The sequence below is a fragment of the Balaenoptera physalus genome (genome assembly GCF_965194825.1).
Source record: "Balaenoptera physalus genome assembly, chromosome: 11".
Taxonomy (NCBI): Eukaryota; Metazoa; Chordata; class Mammalia; order Artiodactyla; family Balaenopteridae; genus Balaenoptera; species Balaenoptera physalus.
In genome coordinates this window covers 16,327,120-16,348,710 of record NC_138896.1, presented here as the reverse complement: position 1 = coordinate 16,348,710, position 21,591 = coordinate 16,327,120, and the positions used below count along the sequence as shown (strand labels likewise).

At 39.6% G+C, this 21,591-nt stretch overlaps 1 protein-coding gene and 1 long non-coding RNA gene across 5 annotated transcripts in view; one reads left to right on the top strand and one right to left on the bottom strand.

Moving 5' to 3' along the window:
• LOC309638865 overlaps positions 1 to 21,591 on the top strand; it is a 722,672-nt gene that overhangs the window by 183,153 nt on the left and 517,928 nt on the right. The gene's annotated exons all lie outside the window — the stretch shown is intronic.
• The window catches only part of E2F3 (E2F transcription factor 3), a 79,972-nt gene continuing 68,885 nt past the window's right edge, over positions 10,505 to 21,591 (bottom strand). For 2 of the 4 annotated variants that reach the window (XM_082415203.1, XM_082415205.1), the window contains exons 3-7: positions 21,130 to 21,349; positions 19,650 to 19,808; positions 16,612 to 16,726; positions 15,167 to 15,302; positions 10,505 to 14,002 (exon numbers count right to left, since the gene is read on the bottom strand). In XM_082415203.1, coding sequence (XP_082271329.1) covers positions 13,740 to 14,002; positions 15,167 to 15,302; positions 16,612 to 16,726; positions 19,650 to 19,808; positions 21,130 to 21,349 — 893 coding nt within the window. In that variant the 3' untranslated portion in view covers positions 10,505 to 13,739. The remainder of the gene's footprint in view (positions 14,003 to 15,166; positions 15,303 to 16,611; positions 16,727 to 19,649; positions 19,809 to 21,129; positions 21,350 to 21,591) is intronic. The other 2 variants (XM_082415204.1, XM_082415206.1) reach the window with 1 other exon arrangement.

The following is a 21,591-nucleotide window of genomic DNA, read 5'->3' as shown; positions in this document are numbered from 1 at the left end:
GCATGGATTTCCCTGGTGGCGCAGTGGTTAAGAATCCGCCAGCCAATTCAGGGGACACGGGTTCGAGCCCTGATCCGGGAAGATCCCACATGCCACGGAGCAACTAAGCTTGTGCGCCACAACTACTGAGCCTTCGCTCTGGAGCCTGTGAGCCACAACTATTGAGCCCATGTGCCACAACTACTGAAGCTCACGCGCCTAGAGCCTGTGCTCTGCAACAAGAGAAGCCACTGCTCTGAGAAGCCCGCGCACCACAATAGAGTGGATCCCGCTCACTGCAACTAGAGAAAGCCCGTGTGCAGCAACGCAGACCCAATGCAGCCAATAAATAAATAAATAAATAAATAAATTCATTAAAAAAAAATTATGTGCAGCATGAATGTAAGTTTTGATGCTTAATAATAAAATGAGTACCTGTGAACTCACGACATAATTATTTATTTATTTATTTATTTATTTATTTATTTTTGTCTGTGTTGGGTCTTCGTTTCTGTGCGAGGGCTTTCTCTAGTTGTGGTGAGTGGGGGCAACTCTTCATCGCGGTGCGTGGGCCTCTCACTGTCGTGGCCTCTCTTGTTGCGGAGCACAAGCTCCAGACGCGCAGGCTCAGTAGTTGTGGCTCACGGGCCTAGTTGCTCCACGGCATGTGGGATCTTCCCAGACCAGGACTCGAACCCGTGTCCCCTGTATTGGCAGGCAGATTCTCAACCACTGCGCCACCAGGGAAGCCCATCACTACATAATTTTAGGAATAAGGCACCAGTACCATTATATCAAACTGTGTCCAACTTATCAATATTGTTTTCACAGATCATGCTTTTGGTGTTGTATCTCAAAGTCATCACCAAACCAAAGGGGACCTAGATTTTCTTCTCTTCTATCCTGTAGAAGTTTTATGGATTTGTGTTTTACATTTAGGCCTATGATTAATTTGGAGTTAATTTTTGTGAAAGAGGTAAAGGCTGTGTCTAGATTCTTTTTTTTTTTTTTTTTTTTTGCATGTGGACGTCCAATTGTTCTAGCACCATTTATTGAAAAGACTATCCTTTCTCCATCCAATTGTCTTTGTTACTTTCTCAACAATCAGTTGACTATATTTTTGTGGGTCTATTTCTGGACTCTCTTCTCTGTTCCACAGGTCAATTTGTCTGTTCTTTTACCAGTGTCATACTGAGTTGATCACTATAGCTTTGTAGTAAGTCTTCAAGTTGGGTAGTGTCTTCCAACTTTGTTCTTCAGTTTTGTGTTGGCTGTGCTGGGGATTTTCCCTTTCCATATAAAATTTACAATCTCTTTGTTGATATCCACAAAATAACTTGCTGGGATTTTAATTAGGATTGGGTTGAATCTATAGGTCAAATTGGAGAGAACTGATATCTTAACAATTTTTAGTCTTCCTATCTATGGGCATGAAATAGCTTTCCATTTATACAGATCTTTGATTTCTTTCATCAGAGCTTCATAATTTTCCTCATGTAGATCTCACACATATTTTATTAGGTTTATGCCTAAGTGTTTGCTTTTTTTGACACTAATGCAAATGGTATTGCTCTGTCTGAAATTAATATAGTGACTCCACTTTGTTTTGGTTAGTATTTGCATGGTATATCTTTCTCCATTCCTTTACTTTTAATCTAGCTGTCTTTATATTTAAAGTAGATTTCTTATAAATAACACAGTTGGCTCCTGTTTTTTATTTCACTCTGACAGTTTCTGCTTTCAACTGGTGTATTTACACCATTGATATTTAAAGTGATTATTGAAAATAGTTGGATCAATATCTACTGTATTTGTTACTGTTGTCTATTTGTTGCCCCCTCCCTTTTTTTGTCTTCCACTTTTTTTTCTCTCTTCTCTGGTTTTAAGTGAGTATTCTGTAAGATTCTATTTTTCTCCTCTCTTATCATATCAATTATACTTCTTTATAAAAAATTTTTAGTTGTTGCCATAGAATTTGCAGTAATCTAAGTCCATTTTCAAATAGCACTATTCTGCTTCACATGTAGTACAGGTATCTCCTAGCAGTATCTCAATTCCTCTCTTCCATGCCTTATAACATTTCTGTTATTCATTTCACTTATCCATAAGCTATGATCATCTAACATATTGTTGCCATTGTTATTTTGAACAAACTATTATCTGTTAGCTCAATTATGAGTAAGAAAAATAAAATATTTTATTTTACCTTCATTTGTTACTTCTCTAACAAATCGCCTTTCTTTAGGTAGATCTGAGTTTCTCACCTCTGTCATGTTCCATCTCTCTGAAGAACTTGTTTTAACATATCTTGCAAGCCAGGTCTGCTGGAAACAAATCCCCTTAATGTTTATTTTTCTGAGAAAGTTTTTATTTCTCTTTGATTTTTGAAGGATAATTTCTCTGGATATAGAATTATAGATTGGTCTTTTTTTTTCTTTTAACAGTTTAAATATTTCACTCCACTCTCATCTTGCTTACGTGGTTTTTCTGAGAAGTCCAATGTAATCATTATCCTTGCTCCTTTATAGATAAGGTGTCCTCCCCACCCCTAGCTTCTTTCAAGGTTTCTTCTTTGTCTTTGACTTTCCGCAGTTTGAATATGATATGCCTAGGCCTAGACCTTTTATCCTTGGTTTCTGGTGAGCTTCCTGGATCTGTGTTTTGGTGTTTGTCATTACTTTTGGAAAATTCTCAGCCATTATTATGTAAATTTTTTTTTCCTGTTTCATTCTTTCTTTCTTCTCCTTCTGGTATTCTCATTAAGTGCATATTACACCTTTTGTAATTTCCCCACTGTTCTAGGATAGTCTGTTATTTTTTGCATTCTCTTTTCTCTTTGTTTTTCAGTTTAGGAAGTTTCTAGTGACATATCTTCAAGCTTATTGATTCTTTCCTTGGCCATGTCCAATCTACTAATGAGTCCATCAAAGATGGTCTTCATTTCTGTTTCTGTGTTTTTAAGTTCTAGTATTTTCCTTTTGATTCTCTCTTAGAGTGTCCACCTGTCTGCTTACATTGCCCATCTGTTCTTGCATGAAGTCAGTTTTTTCCATTAGAGCCCTTAGTATCTTAATCACAGTTATTTTAAATTCTCAGTCTCATAGTTCTCAAACCTCTACCATACCTGAGTCCGGTTCTGTTGCTTGCTTTGTCTCCTCACTTTGTTTTTTGCCTTTTAGTGTGCCTTGTAATTTCTTTCTTTCTTTCTTTCTTTTTTTTTTTTGGCTGCACCTCGTGGCACTCAGGACCTTAGTTCCCCAACCAGGGATCAAACCCAGGCCCCCACAGCAAAAGTGCCAAGTCCTAACCACTGGACCGCCAGGGAATTCCCAGCCTTGTAATTTCTGGCTGGAATTCAGACATTATATATTGGGTAAAAGGAACTATGGTAGATAGGCCTTTAGTGTGAGGTTTAAGTTTATCTGGCTAGGAGGTAGGTTGTGTGTACTATTTGCTGTAGCTGTTGTGTCAGTGGCTAAAATTTTCTCTAGCGTCCTTGTTTTTGCCTTTCCTGTTGTCTTTGGGTTTTACTAGAAACTCCTTTTTAAAAAGAGTCTGAGGCTTGCAGTTCTTTCCACTGTAGTCCCCTATGATTATACACAGCCCTATTAATGTGGTGGTAAGGTGTGGGCAATGGTAAGCGTTCTGTAATCCCATGATTAGATCTCAGTCTTTTATTGCCTCTGGCTGTGACCTTCACAAGCTTCTCAGCACTTTTTCCCCCCTTAGATGGGACAGGAAGGCTAGAAAGTGCTGGAACTGGGTATTTCCTTTCCCCCACATCAGTAAGACTCTGGCAAAATCCACATGGGATAGGCTCTGGCAAAATGGTTTTCCTTAAAGACAGGCCTTTATTAAGGAGAACAGAATGGTCTGAGCATATTTCAATATAGTTACTTTCCCCTCCCCCTACCAGAAACATGAGGGAGATTTTCTCAGATCTTCACCCTGAGGTCCTTCTCCTGATGGCCCACAATGCCTAAAACATTTATTATCTGGCTCTTTACAGAAAAAAAAAAAAATCCAATCCTCGCTCCCCATCTCTGTTTCCCTATTTCCCACCTGGAGGGAAAACTAGTGAAGGTGTAAGGACTCCTAAGAATGGGTCCTCCGGAGATTCCATTTCTCAAGCTAGTCTACACCCAGACCCCAACAACTAGTCAATTACCCTTGAGGTTTTCATACCAGTTGCTGGTTCCAGTGGCTGTTTCTGCTCTGGGTAAGCTCTGGTTCTCTGGATTTGCCTGTTTCTCCAGTGTTCAGGGTGGTAGTTTGTCCTGGACCTCAATTCTCTCATAGATCTAAGGAGAGTTGTTGATTTTCACATTGTTCAGCTTTTTTCTTTGTTGTGAGGACAGGCGTGACAACTTCCACACTCCACATGTTGGACTAGAAACTGCTCACCACCTCTTTTTGTACAACCTGTGAGCTAAAAAACAATTTTTACTCTTAAAATGGTTGGGAAAAGTCAAAAGAAGAATATTATTTCATGACAAGTGAAAATTACATGAAAACCAAGTTTTAGCATCCATAATTTTTATTGGCACACAGCCACGCTCATTTATTTGCTGACTGGTTATGGCTGCTTTCACGCTACAGAGGCAGAGTTAAGTATATAGTTTTGACCGAGACCTTATGGCCACAATGCCTAAAATATTTATTATCTGGGTTTTTTACACAAAAAATTATTTTTTCAGTCCCTGCTCCCTATTTCTTAAAATTTATTTGTATTTTCCATCTCCTTTTCTTTCTGTGCTACATTCTGGGTAATTTTGTCAGTTTTACCACACCAGTTTATTGTGATCTCTTTAGCTGTATCTAATCTGCTGGTTTAGCCATCATTTTTTTCTTTTCTTCAACAATTTTATTTTTAATTTCTAACATTTTATTTTATTCTTTTTCTAATCTGTGCGGCAGGTTTTGATCATCTCTTCTTGACCACTCGTTTTGTGTTACCGTCTTTTATTTCTTTAAGCGTTTCATACATATTTATTTTATATACTATATCTGATAGTTCCATTATTTGAATTCTTTGAGGTCTAAATCTGATGTTTCCTGCTTCTGCTATTAATGCTGGTTTGTTTCCTTCTATATTTCTTGATCTGTGACTGTGATCTTGTATTTGGTAGATGCAGTCTGTGGTCCTACGTTAAGGAGGTCTTGTCCAGAAAGGATATGTGTTTGCTCTGCTGAAAGCCAGATGACTCTGACCTGGAGCACTAGAGCCTTCTTCCAATTTCTCTGGTTTAATCTGAGTCTTAGGTTCAGTACTTCAATCTTTCTTTGTTGGTCTAAGACATTTCTTCTCAATTCCAGTAACAGTATTAGAAATGAAATTGGTAGCCAACCTAAGGTTTACCTGTCTTTCCCATTTACAGTCTTCAACCTTTCTTTTCAGCTCAGTTTTCTTTTTTATTCTTCTGGTCCTCAGGAATTCCCTGTAATCTCAGCAATACAATAAAAATTAAAAAGGTTTTTTTTTTTTTTCTCTGTGCAATCTAGGTTTTTTGTAACAAGAGGGTTTCCTGGCCATCTAATCAGCCGTATTGCCAGAGCAGGAGTCTTATCCAATTCTTTCTTCTTCACTTATAACTAATTTTTCCCCCCAGTTGCTGGTTTATCTCCTTCCCAGGACCAGGTAAGGGAACTATTTCCACACTTTCTATTGTCTCCTTTCCTTCATTACACCCCTATGCCTGCCCCTGTCTTTAGCACCCACTTTATTCCCTTGATAGATAACCAAACTTTGAATCAATGGTGATGGTACCTTCTCTTTGACGAAAGGAACAGCCGTTCTTTGGTTTCTTGCCAAGGATAGGATTTAGCTGTGGCTCTTTTCAAGCATCTTGGGTCTTGTTCTGTCTCCTCCCATTTCTAAGCACATACAACCTCTATTCCCATCCCTAACCCATTTAAACATGCTCTCTTTATTGACATGGTTTAATTTTTATTTACTGACATCATTATTTCAGGTCTCTCCTGTAGAATTTCAGTGTTCTTTCTTGCTCCTTGGTCTCCAGAGTATGGCTTAAAGCTAAATGCTTTTCATCCTTTGTTTATATCACTGCCCACATGCTGTTTGTCATTTTTCGATTGATTAGTTACTTCTGCAGCTGTTGCCATCAGTTACAAATGGCTTTAGATGCAGAGACAAGGCAAACAAAAATACTTTGTAAACTGTAAAGCCTTGTACAATGCTAAGGACTATTCAAGGATGAGAGAGACACAGTATAGTTTAGGCTTCAGCTGAGGCAACTGCCCCTGAATTTGATTATGCAGAAAAACTGTCTTAAAGGCTTCTAAAGCTGAAAAGTAGCCTGTACAGGAAGAGAAGTCTGAGTCTTTCAAGGGGGAGATGGAACATCCTATTTAGGAGCTGTTGCCAATTTGATTCTTCCTCTGTTTAAACAGAGCAAATCCATTTTTATCAAAGACTGAGGACAAAAGAACCACTGAGAAGTCCTCCAACTTGGCCTTCCAATGGTTTCCATCTCTCCCAATTTGGTACTGTGCACAGAGACACAGAGAATAATGATAGCATCCACCCATGAAACATGGTGGGGGAGAATAGAAGAAATTAACAGTGCCAGTGCATAGTATGGACACAGATCTTCCAGAAGCTTATGTTAATTTAGAAGGACAAATTAACCATGTCATCCAGGCTGTGGTTCCAAGACTAAAACTGGGAAGAGGCAGTTTCTGATGTGCCTGTATAGATATCAGAGACCTTATAGCAGACCTTATAGATATCACAGAAAGGGCATTGGACTCGGATTCTGGAGATTGTTTTCTTGATGAACAAAAACGTGATCGCTGAATTGTCACATGATGAAACCAGCTCCTTGTTAGGGATAAAGTTGCCTTCCAACTCAAATTCTGTGATTCTGTGGTCATTACCAGTTGACATGGCTTTGTCTGAGTTGAAAAAAAACTAGGCCTTGATTAATGTTTTTGGTTTGTTTATCTGAATTCCCTGGTTAAATTAAATTAAAAAATGGTTCTAATGCCCATGTTTCTGTATCCCTGACTTGGGTGCAGTCAGCCACTGAAATTGATGTAGGAAAGAGAAACCACATGCATCTTCCCTTTCCCCTAGGAACTAACTCTGTCTTTTCTATTATATGGTATATACTCAAGTCCTACAACAGCCCAACAGAAGCCCTACATGCAGGAGTTTCCAGTGTTGTTTCTAAAGCACATGATGACATAGGACTTTGTCCCTTCTGGTTGCCCCAGCACTTCCCAGATCGCCCAGCATAAGGAACTCCAGAACTTTTTGACAGTACTCTTCACACAACAAAGCATAGTAGTAATTTCTAGTGTTATAAACATTCCAGAGTATTTTAAGAAATTGTCCTGTTTGTCTTTCAGTCTTGAAGTCCCAGATTTAAGGGCACAATGAAAACCTTGCTCTTTGCATTGTGGATAACTGCAACTTCCTGCTATTAATGGTATTTCTTTTTAAAAAATTTTTTTAAAAATATATTTATTTTTAAAAATTAATTAATTAATTTTTGGCTGCGTTGGGTCTTCGTTGCTGCGCGGGCTTTCTCTAGTTGTGGCGAGCGGGGGCTACTACAACCCGGATACCATGAAGGAAAATGACGAGATTAAATGGTAGGTCATGCCTTGGGATAAGAATGAGAATCCCTACCCTGGCTACTTAGAATTAATCAGCTAGGAGTCAATCAGAAGTTAACAGAAATACCATCGCAATGAGAAGCCCGCGCACCACAATGGTGTTTCTTTTAACTTCGGATTGACCCCTAGCTGATTAATTCTAAGTAGCCAGGGCAGGGATTCTCCTTCATATCCCAAGGCATGACCTACCATTTAATCTCGTCATTTTCCTTCATGGTATCCGGGTTGTAGTCGAGATTGGATTGAGGCTCCCCAGCTCCCTAGATCCTAGAAAATGAATCCATTGGCTTATTCACGTTTGAGTTGTGCCTACCTGGGCAGTCTTCTGCAAAAGTCCTCCTGCATCCAGATGCACGAGTCTCTAATCACTCTGGATCAGAAGCTTTCCTGCTTTGTAAAGCTCTCCAGCAGAAAGTCTACATCTTCATTTCCATTTCTGCCTCTAACCATCTATCCTTCCAAATCTTCCAAATATGGCTTTGGAAGGAAAAATCACTTAAGACCTGGCCCTCAGAACTTACTTCTCCTAGCTAAAACTCGTTCCTCTCCCCACTAGACTATAAGCTTCCTCTTGCTAATAGGATCTATGTCTTTTTCCATTTGGACTCCAGCACCTACAACAGTGTCTGGCATATAGTGATCACTTTATGCTCATTCAGAGAGTGACCGAACGAATAAATGAACAACTATTGATATTTCTCTTAACGGACATTGAGTGAATACAATTAACTTTTTAATAATGGTTTTATTTTCTATCTCAGTATTACAGACTGATTTCTCAATTCTCCCCAGAGTAGAGTGAGCCCATTTTAAAAACGATACTCAGGTAAGTTTCTGAATTATAAACTGTTTACACATCCTAGTCATATATTCATCTTTTGAAAAGTTGCAGCTCTACACAATTGATTCAAATTCATCTTGTCTACATTTTTCAACTGTATATGGACAATTCTTGTTTTATTTGCTAGCTCCTACCACCCCCCACCTTCAGTAGTCTACCTGGAAGAAGGGATCCATTTCTGTTTCACTTTGTTCAACTTTCATCACTGGCTTGACTATAGAATACCTGCTGACCAAATGTGCACACCCCTGGATAGGACAGCGGCTATGCTGGATGACAGAAATCGGGTGCCCCAACTCTGGGAAAAGAGGACTCGAGGCAGAACTAAAAATAAAACACAAAAATGTGAAGGAAAAAAAAAGTCCAGTATAAGGTACAAAATGAGGTGAGAAAAGCCTTTGAGCTCATTATATCACTGTGTTACCTTTTAATTAACATTCTTAAACCTCAGACTCATCTGCTAAATACAAATAATTCACTTAGATATGTATTAGGTGCTCATTATTTGCCAGGCACTATTTTAGGAACTGGGGGCACAGTAGTGAGTAATACAAAGTACCTCTCCTCATTGAGCTCACATTCTAGAAGAGGAGCGGTAACGTATACAGGGTTAGCTAGCGACGCGTGCTGTGGAAAACCACAGAGCACTCGTATGAAGCGCTCAAGATAGCACCTGGCATTCCAACAGCCAAAAAGTGGAACGACCCAAATGTCTACCAGCCGATGGACAGATAATGGAAACGTGGTATATCCACGCAATGGGATATTATTCAGGCATAAAAAGGGAGGAGGTACTGATACGTGCTTCCTCATGAATGAACCTTGAGGACATAATGCCAAGTGAAAAAAAGCAGACACGAAAGGTCACATATTGTATGATTCCATTTATAGGAAATAACCAAAATAGGCAAATCCATAGGGACAGAAATTAGTGGTTGTCAGGGGCTGGGACTAGAAGAGGATTGGGAGCGGGGGGGGTGGGGTGGGGGGGGTGTGACTGGTTAATGGGTGTGCGGTTTCCTTTTTGGACGATGAAAATGTTCTGGAACCAGAGTGGTGATCGTTGCCCAACATGGTGCATGTATTAAATGTCACTAATGGTAAATTTTATGCTATGTGTATTTTACCATGTTAAAAAAAAAATAGTACCTGGCATAGTATAAGCATTCCATAAAACATATTTTCTACTTCAAAAATATCTTCAAACAGGAAATTAGCTAGGTAAATAAATTGTTAAATAAAATTTTAATCACTGGAATGCTATGCAGCCTTCGAAGGGAGTGAACATGATCTCTAAGTACAAACATGGAAAGATGTCCAAGATGCTATTTAGTGGAAAAAAATAAAAGCTAAACATCAACATATATGTATTAAGTACGATTTATGTTAAAAATTGTATGCTTACACACGTTTATATATGCCTAGAAAACACCTAGACCAGAAGGATACACACAGGAAAAATGAAAATAGTGGTTACCTCTGGGGTGAGTAGACGGGGGCAGGGGGGTGGCAGGGAATGTTTCTTTTCTGTACACTAACTCTTGTGTATTGATCGTGTGTCTGTGTGTGTATACGATATACATTTTGAAGTTTTTACATGATGAGCTCTGAGTTAAGAGTGACATGGCAGTCAAAAAAATCTGAAGTTGTTCATAGGTGGCATTACGAGAAATACAGAATCTAGAACAAGGAAGGTAATTACCAATCTTGAGAAATAGAATCGACTGGCTTCGTATTCCTTATGAGGAATAAAACTTGACTTGTCACTTTCTCAGTGTAAAAATCCTTCTCCATACCTGGTAGTGGTTTCTGCCAAGTGATTAGAGACATGGCAAGTTCTTCTGCTTCCCAAAGTGGCAAGCATAACACAGGTGCTCAAAAAATTTTTTGCTTAATAGTCCCCAAATCCCAACTAAATGGTAAGACGTACAATGTTTTGAGTTTTTGTTCAAACGTTCCCCTTAACTTGCTAAGCATGTCTTTAAAAATAAAATTAATGTAGGAGCATAAGACAATGTAAGAAAATCTATCTACAAGTCTAAACTCTTTAAAAAAAATCATTTTATTGATCCTTTACCATACAAAATTTATTCAAATTACACCCATTTGAAGTGGTAAGATCACAGCTAGAGAACAGGTTACCCTGTAACAAATCTATTTACAAAATCCATCATAAAAGCTTTTTTTTTTTTTTTTTTTTACATTATATTACATATTTTCTTTTTTTAACTAGCATACAACACAAAGCTAAACTGATTAGTAGTTTGCCTACTCCCAATTTTGGGAGAAATACTTCCTTTTGACAAAATCACGTACCCCACAGGAAAAGAAATTCCCACAATCTGACAATTGCCACCCGACTCACTCTGCAAGGCATTGTCCTTCAAATCCCTCCTCTCGGACACACGAGTTGTCATGCACACGCTGAGTTCTTACTTTCTTTTTCCTGAAAGCTAAAGCTTTAAATACTGCAATTGTATTTACAGATCTACACTTACAACAAAAATGAACACAAGAACACAACAACAAAAAAAACAAAAACAAAATAACACTCTTAAAAAATTACAAACCAGCTAGAAAATATTCTGGCAGTGTTTACAAATTAATTGCTATTTTTGTACAAAATTGCTAGATAATGAAAATATGAGTAGGCTGCGTATCAACTTAAATAAAACGATTGCTACGCACAAATCTGTACATATAAACACACACCTAACACTGTTTGACAGCTCATGTGTTGCTCTTTATACAGTTTACTTTCTAAGGCTCACGCAGTCATAATTCGCACACTTGTAACTTTTAGCCATTTCATGTGTGAGCTTTAATAGCAGCAACTCAATGGTACCAGGAAACCTGCATACTCAGTACTTAAAGTAACACAAATACTGTAGTACTAACCCACTTTGTGTGCCAGATACTATTGCAAAAATAAAATGACTAATGCAAACAGAATACAGTATGGACGTCTAATTAATGTACACCAGTTAAGCCCATTAACTGGGAAAACCTTATGCATGAAGGAACTTTTAAGACTTATTAGGATTCCTTTCATTTTTAAAACAATAAATACGGCATCACGTTACGAAAAGGTTTAACGAGAAATTCAACCAAACACACAAACACCTAGTCAGGTGAGCTCAGTCTTTAGACTTTGGGAAAAAAATCAGCTTTTGTGCAGCTGGCAAAGAGAATTACACAAAGCTGGAAGCAGAGGCAGCTAACCAGATGAGATAAATATGGGAAATGGGGAAAAGCTTGGCATAAATGGTTTCCCATACAGGAAAACACCCCACAGTGCATTTCCAGTAGGCACTTGACACAAAGCTCCCCCTTCCCCCCCCCCCCCCACCAAATGCTTCATCTAGGACCAAGTCCAGTGTGTGTGTGAGGGGACGGGGGTGGGGATGGAGGCCGAAGAAAAGGGAGGATGATCTGCACCTTTGTTTTTCTTCTCAAACATACACCCATGCATACCTACACAAATAGTTTAAAGTGCTGGTGTCATTGTTTTGACCCGACCACCACTTTGCATATTGTGGAAATCTACCTAGACTAACCCAGCTAGGGCTTTCGCGGTTTTGTTTTGTGTTTTTCCTAAGGGATATCTTTGCCATTCAATTGAACACGTGAATCGAGTGCCTACTATGTGCCTACCGCTGTGTTGGGCACATAGCATTTCAATTTAACTGTTCTTTGCATTGAGGTTTGTTTTTTAGATGACTCCCTCATTCCCACAGTCTTTAGCATCCAAGGAATGGATGTGAGGTACTCTGCCACATTCCCAGCGGGAGAGGGCCGTCTCCCCCCTGGCCAATGGGAAAGCCATTCTTGGACAGAACTGGTAGGATTTGCAGCTGTCACGAAGCCTCCAACTTGGGACGCCATTCCTGAAGAGTTAAGGGGGAGATGCCCTGGCATCCTGTCCTGCTTCTTCTACATCCCTGACTTCCCTTGGTCCAGCTCACTCCTTCGTAGCGGAAGGGGAATGGGAGCTCCGTGTTCTCACCAGCGGGAGTAAATGCCGCTGACAGAACGCTACTCACAACGGGGGATGTCTTCCTCCCCAGAGGCCTCTCCATCTGACCCCATCCTGAGAAGTGGTCTCCCTGAGTGCAGTGTAAGAGAGCCCTTTCCCCGGTCACCGGGGGCCCGGGAAGCCCAAGGACGGAGGGATCCACACCTGCTGCTCCTTGGGGCTGCTATGTCATCTGACCTGGTTCTCCTTCCAGATGGGCCGCCCCTGTCGGCGAGCTCCACTGGCTCGAAGCGCCCCCTCCTGGGAAAGGAAGCAAGATGGGGCAAAGCTTCTCGCAGAGGCTGTTAAACCTCAGATCACACACATTTAGATGCTCTGATCAATAGAGGTTCTCTACCTCTGCTTAAATAATTTGAATTAGCAAAAACTGCTTCAAAGTAAACAATTAAATTGAAATGGTGATGGGTGCCACAGGAATGCTTAAATGGCAGCTTAAAAAAAAAAATCTAAAGTAATCCACAAAGAACTCCAAAGTAGGCATTTGCTACAAATCAACTTCAAACTTACAAATACATTGGGGGCAGGGGAGTGGAAGTGGTTTATGGAGACAGGAAAAATCCACAACAGCTCAGAGGGGCAGAACTCAACTCTTCTTCTGTATCTGCGACAAATACTTGAAAACAGTTTCTTCATCTGAAAGGCTGTGGAGGATCTCTTGACCTCCTAGTGGGACACGCGGTCCATAGCTTAAACTGAATTATGACAGTAATTTAAATATTCCTAAGAAGAGCTGAAGAAATCCATTTCATACTTTTGCATGACTTCAAGTTTACAGTTCCTGCAGTTCCATTCCAAATTAGCAGACCCCAAAGACATGCATTCTGCGAAGAAGGCACGGCTTGAAATGCTATTTAGGAAGATTGCTGTTTTCGAGTGGGCCAGGTGGCCAGACCCCAGTCTACAGCCCATCCGTCAGGCACAGCAAGCCAATCCAGGAGGGAGGGAGGAAAAGGACGGGTGAGAGACACCTGATTGCACATTTTCTCACTTGCTGACTCATCCAGGAGATTTTGGAGCCTGGGGCAAGGCAGGGCTTTCCCAAGGGAGCCTGCAACTGTGCGTTTAGACAATTTTTTTTTTTTTTTAATTCATTAAAATGTCAGCTTTGTTCTGAAGTTTGTAGTTTACTTCATGATACTATCTTGGAGGAAGAAGGTAAGAAGGGACAACACTGCATGACAGATGTTCGGTTTCATAATAAAAAAATAATTGGTTTATAAGGGAAGTCCACACAAAGCATAATCAGCTACACATAAAGTCTTCCACCAGTGGGAGCTTTTCCAAATCGTAAGCATCAAAGAGATCGCTGATGCCTTCCTCCTCCCCAAGGCTTAGGAGATAGTCTTCTTGGAGCAGGGGGGGCAGTAAGTTCACAAATGGTCCTTCTAGGTTGGAAGGAATTTGGTCCTCGGTCTGCTGTAAAAGGTTGGCTGGGGAGGCCAAGGGAGAAAGGTCTGCCATGGAAATCGAGCAATCACTATGTCCTGAGTTGGTTGAAGCCAAGTCTGAACGGAAAAAGTTGGTGGAAAGAAGAAAATAAGTTAGGCAAAAATCAAATTAATTTTGGGGAAGCATGTACGTATTGCTGTTATAAAAGCATGCACTCTTTGCTAAGGACAATTAGATGACATGACAGTATAGATCACCTCATGCTAACAGGCACTGTGCGCACTGACTCTGGTAAGCCCTTCTGTGTTCTGGTCTTACTCACTCATCTTTTAAAATACCAACGGTTAGCAAACAAGAATACACGTAGCTTCAAAGATTAGAGGCTAACAAACTTAAAAAATGTCCTGCTATCAATTAGTCATTCTGTAAAGAAAAACAGAAGAAAACAAAACCTACAGACTGAAAAGTTGGCTCCCTAGTAGAGATCACTGATTTTAACTTAGTCTTTTTTTGAACAACTAGCTTATTAAAGATACTTCTAAAAATACAAATAAAAAGACACATCCACTTTGAAGTTCTAGGGTGGAAAAAAAAAAAGTGGTCTTTTGTTTTACCATTTGAGGTAGCATTTTTTTCTCCCCCTCAATATTAAGTCAGACCTGATCACTTAAATCATTCCTATTCTTGCTCCTATACTGGGAGGTAGTAGAAGAAAATTAAATGCATATCTCCAATCTGAAAAATCAAAAAGACTGCAAAAAGCTTCCCTTGCTGTGTGGACAGTGGAGGGATGCGTTAGATTTATTTTCCTGGGGTTTCCCTCCCTTATTCTCTCCCCATCACACTGCGGGGGAAATTAGGATAAAACTTCTTTGGCAAAAGGCTTTTCTCTCCTAACTTTTTTCAGTTCCCTCTCTAATGGTCTCTGCGGTATCACTCAGAGGTGTGCGGCCAAGTGTAGCTGGTGATTCACCCAGACAGCTTATAGCTTCACTCCTCACTTCCGCTGGTTTTCCAAAACACTGTAAAGAAATGGTTTCTGCTGATGGCAAAAAGCCTGTAGGGGCTCCATTAAGTGGGTGGAGGAACCATTTGCCCTGAAGAAGATCATTATTTTCTTCTGCAAACTATTCAGAATGCCTTTTTAAAAAAATGTTACCTTAATAACATTAATAACAGAAATTTTTGTTTCTTGCCTAGACTTGTGATTCTGATACAGGATCCTTCTAGCCACATTCATTTTTAACATAGTTTCCAAATGACCAAAGTGGAATTTTTACCTTTGGAAGTGGGTTTAGAGATATTCCCATTGTGGTCTTGGTTGTTTGTTTTCATTGGACTGTGTGTTTCAGTCTCTTCTGGACACAAATAAACCTCAATGGGTCCTTGGGTACTTGCCAAATGTATTTGCAGGCTCTATGAACAGAAGAAGTGAGAGAAGTTCAAACTGAAAGTTCTTTTGGAAATGAGAGCTATAGTAATTTTCATCAAAAAATGGCAAGTAAGGGTAATTTTCATTGTTCCTTTTGTTTCTCTACTGGTAGTCCGCCTCAGTCAATGACTGTCATCCTCTAGAGCAGGGGTCCGCAGACTGCAGCCCCAGGGTCAATCCTGTCCACTAACTGGCTTTGTAAATAAAGTTTTATTGGCAGAGTCACGCCCATTCCCTTTGTTTATGTGTAGCCTCTGGCTGATATTTGTTTTTTTTTTTTCTTTTCTTTTTTTTCATGCTATGATGGCGGAGCTGGGCAGTTGAATAGTCCCAACAGACTGTAGGGCTCACACAGCCAAAAACATTTACTGTCTGGCTCTTGAAAGAAAAAGTTTGCTGACCCTTGCCAAGAGGAGGTGAATTTTAAAAAAATATATATATTCCTTTTATGCAAACTGTTAGAAGGTCTTTTAAGTGTTCCAAATACAGCATTCCCATGTTATTATTCCTTAACAGTAGGGGTTTTTTTATGTTGAACTTTAATAGCCACTGGAGGAATAGTACTCTTAAGTGCTAGGAACTGAGTTTAATAAGAGAATGCAGCACACTAATATTTAAAATTCTTCTTTATCTAGGTCATAGAGCTATTATTATCATTTAAGGTGAGACTTCTACCCTAGATGGGAGCTTGCAAATTTCATTCTCTTTTTATTTTCTACGCATTCTTTTACTACATTTCTTTATCTTATAGTTATAGTCTAGGCCTATATTATCAAAGTATATCTGAAAGCAATCACAAAAATATGCTTATTTTCTTACAATATTCTAGTCTATCAATTAACCCAAAGTCCCATTTGATTTCTTAAAAGTAAATGTGTTATAAATGATAAATTCTTAAAATGTCCTAAGATAAGTTAGGGAGCTACTTTAAAACATTTATATCTCTGTTCATGGTGGGGACCACATCCAGGGTAATCAACGTAAAATTCCCCACCGGTTCAAATGGATCAGAACTACCATATAACAAATTATGAAAAAGAGAAAATACAAGAGGGACAGGGCCCCATTTACCACTTTGAGTTGAATGCCCTGCTGTGTTAAAACTAGACTTTTTGGACACTCAATACATATCCAACTGTTGAAATGTTTTTAAAGTTAGGATTAAGGAAAACAGATGGGGAAGAACTATCAAGCTTTTAGGAGAATACAGACTTTAACCAGGAGTCAATGATTCTTTAACACCAGGCATTCCAAAAAGATCTCTACAGGTGAACAAAGACGTTATCTCCTTACCTCTATTGGGTCAGGCACTTCAAGTCTTGTTTCTGGAGGGGCTTTCACAACTATAACAGTTTGGTCTTTAAGGCCACTAATTTTTCGAATATCTTGATATGTAACATAAGCTAACGTAATGAGTGTTAAGGAAATCTTCCAACTAATCGTCTCGGATGTAACCATTATGAAGATAACAAAATAGATGCATGGAAAAATTTTTAAGTATTTTATTTCTTAGAAGAATATATCTGTCTCTCCTTCTAGATCTTTAAATATATGGGATCTTCCATAATCTTCTTTTCTGGTTGTTATTCTAAACAACAAAAGAAGTGTCTAGCTTTTTTCTTTCCATTTCTAAGTTCATGGCTACTTAAGATATTAACATAAACACAGAAAGAGAACAGTTAAACTCTCAAAAGAAAACTGAAACCCAATTTGGTCAGGGATTTTCAAACCAGGTTCCTCTGGAGCACAGGTATTGCATGAACTCCAATGAAGTACTCTGTCACTCAAATTGAATGATGGCAGATCCCAATTCACAGAAAAAATTTAAGCCCTATTAACCATAATTTTGTTGAAACACCGGTAACTTCTATCTGCTACTTGATTACTAAAAAGTGTCAGCAGCCACCCAGATGAATGAATGAAATCTATGTATCAGTGGAAGAACTCCGAGTACTGCTCAGGCAGAGAGAGCTTGTTTTCTTAAGTGTACCTGGGCTGGTTGTGATTATATATTGCCTACTGATAAGAGTATCATTACTTCTCTGTTAGAAAAATTACCCTTTGTATGATATTATTAACTACAATATTTCAGTGTTCACAAGGAGGAAAGCAGCTTCCAGATGATCTGCAACCTAAATGATTTAGGAAAAGAGAGTAAAATAATATTTCAGTACTCTTGGTAGTTACTTCCGAGCACTGAACAATTCTTTAAAGTGCCCTGACAGTTAAACCTAAGAGGATATTACGAAAGAACATGGTACTTATTATATGATAAAGTATTCATGCTAGCTTGCTTAGAGAGACAGGCTTTGACTTGGTACTACAAGAGAATAGGTCGCATAGCTTTCTTTTATAAGGGACATGGAGTACCATAATTAACATACAATGTCTTTAGCCAGTTGCTTTTCATATTAACTTACAAAAAATGCCTAGGATAAAACAGCAAATCACAACCCAACAAAGGCATTTCCAGAGGTAATATAATGTAGTGAATAGAGTCTGTGATCTAACATGTTTAATACAGAAATAGGACTTAGAAAGCCTAGAGGAAATGATGTCCCTTAGATTAGTAGCTTTTTATTAGAAATTGAATGAAGCTATGAACCTGCTGTCCAGAAAAAAGCACATTCACCCAAAATCTGCATGTACATGTAGGGGCATCTACCACAGACTATCATCTTTAAGTCTCAGTAGTTCAGACAACAGCTATTTCAGTGTTGAGCTTGACAGGACAGCTCACGCAGGATTCTGGGTTTTAGGTCATCATCTGTTTCATCAAGGAAGCCAATTGCTGTCTTCATAGAAGACTTGACAGTTAGGAATTTTTACTGAGAACAGTGGGGAAACTGATAACTAGGTACTTACTCCACAGCCCACTGTCAAAGAGCTATTTGACAACCACTTATTAAAATAAAACCTCATCTACAATTACCCAACATGCTGCAGGAAGGAAAATTTCAACACATTTGTGAACAAGCTGTACCAAATTCGGAACTGGATGGCAAATTGAAATAGATTGTGCAAACATATTCTCTAATCTCACAAACTTAAAACTGCTTCCATTGTGGCTCCCTCCTGAATTTGCTTCTTGGGTTAGCAGCCCCCTGCAAGGAAGCTTTCATTTTCTGCAACAAAGGCACCAGAGAAAGCTAATGTAGGTGACAAGGCTATAAGCTGCCAATCACATGTAACAGCCATATCTCCTCCCCGAAGGGGCTCCTGAGTAAACAATGTATGAAGCAGCCCCACTAGAGCTACTCTTATGTCTTCCGGTGTAAGCCCACTCTGGCCACCACGGGGAGGGGGGAGGGGGGCGGTGTCGAATCATCACACCTCTTCTCCAGCTCACTGATCATCAGCTGACAAGGTTAATCCTTTGGCCAACAGGAAATGAACAATCAGAGTTTCAAAAACTGCTTAAATTGGAAAATAAATGTCCCCATAACTCCAAGGGAAAGCCTACTAGAGATGAGACACTAGAAGAAACTAGGCAGGTCACATTTTATTTTCTGTCTAAAGAAGATAAATGGGGAACTAAAATTAGAGATGGGATTATTTAAAATACTGGTTTTGTCTTCTACTAATAACTGAGAAAATTGCAAAATCTTCTCGTCAACATGATGAAGTATCTCTCTCCTCTGTGGTCTGAAGTGAGGTGATGAACAGTTAAGTTTTCCTCAGGTGGTCAACAGATTGTCAGCCAGTTAAGAACAAGAGTTGGCTTTTTATATTTTTACTTCCAAGGACTAATGTTTGTGGATGAATGGATAAACTGAGATTTCTTAGGCCTTGAGGTGTTTCTGAAATCAGTTTTTGGTGTTGTGATTCAGCATAACGTGCTTTAAAAACTATAGAACGATTCTTCTATACTCTTTCAATTCCTTCAACTATAGTTCAATTACAGATTCAACAAATTCCAAATGCCCCCAATATCTGATGAAAAGAAAATCGAATATGAGAACCGCAACAGTGACAGCTAACACCCACCTAAAACCTGGGAAGCCCAAGATGAATCTGCTGATTGTTATCATTAATATGACTACTGACACTTTACATATCTCATTAATAGTGTTGCCTTACGCTCTGAGTGTATCCGTATGTCCCAACCACACATGAATACAATACTTTAAAAAACAGTTCCCACCTGGCTATCGAAAGAGATACGATAGGATGCAGTCTAATGACTATCATTCCATAAATACTGAACACACACACGCTTACTTGTATGAAACTAGAGTCAAATTCTACCTTGTGCATAAAAGTCCGATCATCAACTCTGGAAACAGTCTAGAAGGCAATAACCCCCGCCAAACAGGTGGCACAAAGGATATCTTTGATTCTCTGAATCCTCGGTTAACAGTTTGAGGTCCAGGGTGCAGCTTTGGATCAGTTCATCTAATTTCTTCTCTTCCTGACTGAGCTCGGTCACTTCTTTAGACAGGCCTTGACACTGGGCCAGCATGCCCCCGTCCTCAGACAGACTGCAGCCCCTGGAAACCCAAACACAGGCTCTGCATGGCCGCTCGACAGGCCAAAGGGGAGAGGGCGAACGGGAGGGCTGGGGGAAACGGTCCTTCGGGTAAATGTCCCCTCTTGATGCAGGAGGTCACACTGTTTGTTAGCCAAGTGTTAAAATTAGAACGTTCATACATATTTTTTCATACATAAAGTCCTTCACTTTTCACACCATAGAAATTAAGTGAAAAAACACTGCTATTTTCAGGTTTCTTTCCTCCAGAAGAGCCTGTTTCTTCAGAAGACTCAAATTCAAAGGGTAAAAGGGGGCGGCTCCTTCCTGCCACATGCCTCCCAGCGGGGAGAAAAGCAACAGGGGAAAAAGGACAGAAAGACATAGCAAGGTAGAAAAATTTGAAGAAAAAGATGGAATGGTTCAAAATTCAACCAAACGTCATCCAAAAAAAGAAGCATGAGAGACCTAGGTCATTTCTGAGGGTCTTATACCAACCACTAAAAAGGAAAAGGAGGTGAAGAAAACAGGTATATGTGCTGGATGCAAGAACAAAAACCAGTTCCCAACAGGTGTGTCTCAACCACAGGCTAAAATGGGTCACTGAATTGTCATAAAATTCCAAAAAAGTACATGTTCATTTTATCATGTTTGAAGTAATATATTTTTCAAAGCCAACCCATAACAGATTTATTCCTTCCAATAATGCTTTCATAGTTCCTTCTGATATACTGGGTGTTCAGATGCTCTGTCCGTAATTCAGAAACGGCATTATCATACATTTAATCATACATGTGGGTGTGTAGATGACAAGTATTATCATCCCGGTTTTCCAGAAGGAACCTTGACTTAATTTACACAGAAAGTGAGTTAATTGGCAATGAGAACCATCAATAAAGATACCTGACAACTGTGCGTACACACAGATGTGTTGATACACAGCCACAGATAGTTTCTAAACTCCTGTTAGAGACACGCCACAGACCTGTGTAAGCATCTATTAGATTACACATGTGCGCACACACGTAGATATCACGGTGACAGATGAACAGCCTTTTACTTTACAGATGCAGGGCTCCATTTAATCCCAGGATCCCCTTGCTTAAGGCTAATTGAATATAAACCCTTTTATCTCTGACAGCATCTAAACAGAAGGTCTCTTTGTAAAGAGACTTTGAACTTCTGGCTAAGGAGTTGAGGAGGGAAGAGAGAAGGAGAGAGAAGTAGGAGAAAAAAGGAATGAAGTGTGGGCATGGGCGTGAAAGTTGGGCCTGGGAGAAACCCCTCTGCAGTTTGCAAGGACCCCAGAGCCAGTGAATGCGGGGGCCGTGACTCATACTCACATCCACTGCACGTTGTTTTTAGACTTCTTCTTAATGAGGTGGATGCCTTCCAGCACATTGGTGATGTCATAAATCCTTCTCTTTTGTACCTTCAGCACTTCTGCTGCCTTGTTCAAATCCAAGACCCCATCAGGTGATTGGCTCAGTAGCTGAATGAACTTCTTGGTGAGCAGACCAAGTGATGTATCATACCGTGTTTTTTCTGAGGGAGATTTTGGAGCTTAAAGAAAAACAAAAGCCGAGCGGGTGGGGGGATAGGGGGAAAGGTAAAGAAATGAAGGGTTTCTTTGCAGTCAAGCAAGCCCCCATTCCCCCAGCAGCCCAGGTATTAGTGTTGGAAGCAAAGCTGTTGTCGCTGATGCTTTTGGTGAGTTATGGAAAGCTATGAAATTGCTTTATTAGAGAAGGAAGGGATAGTAAAAAACTCCTGTTTGATTAAAGCGTTTTACTGTGAATTTCTCA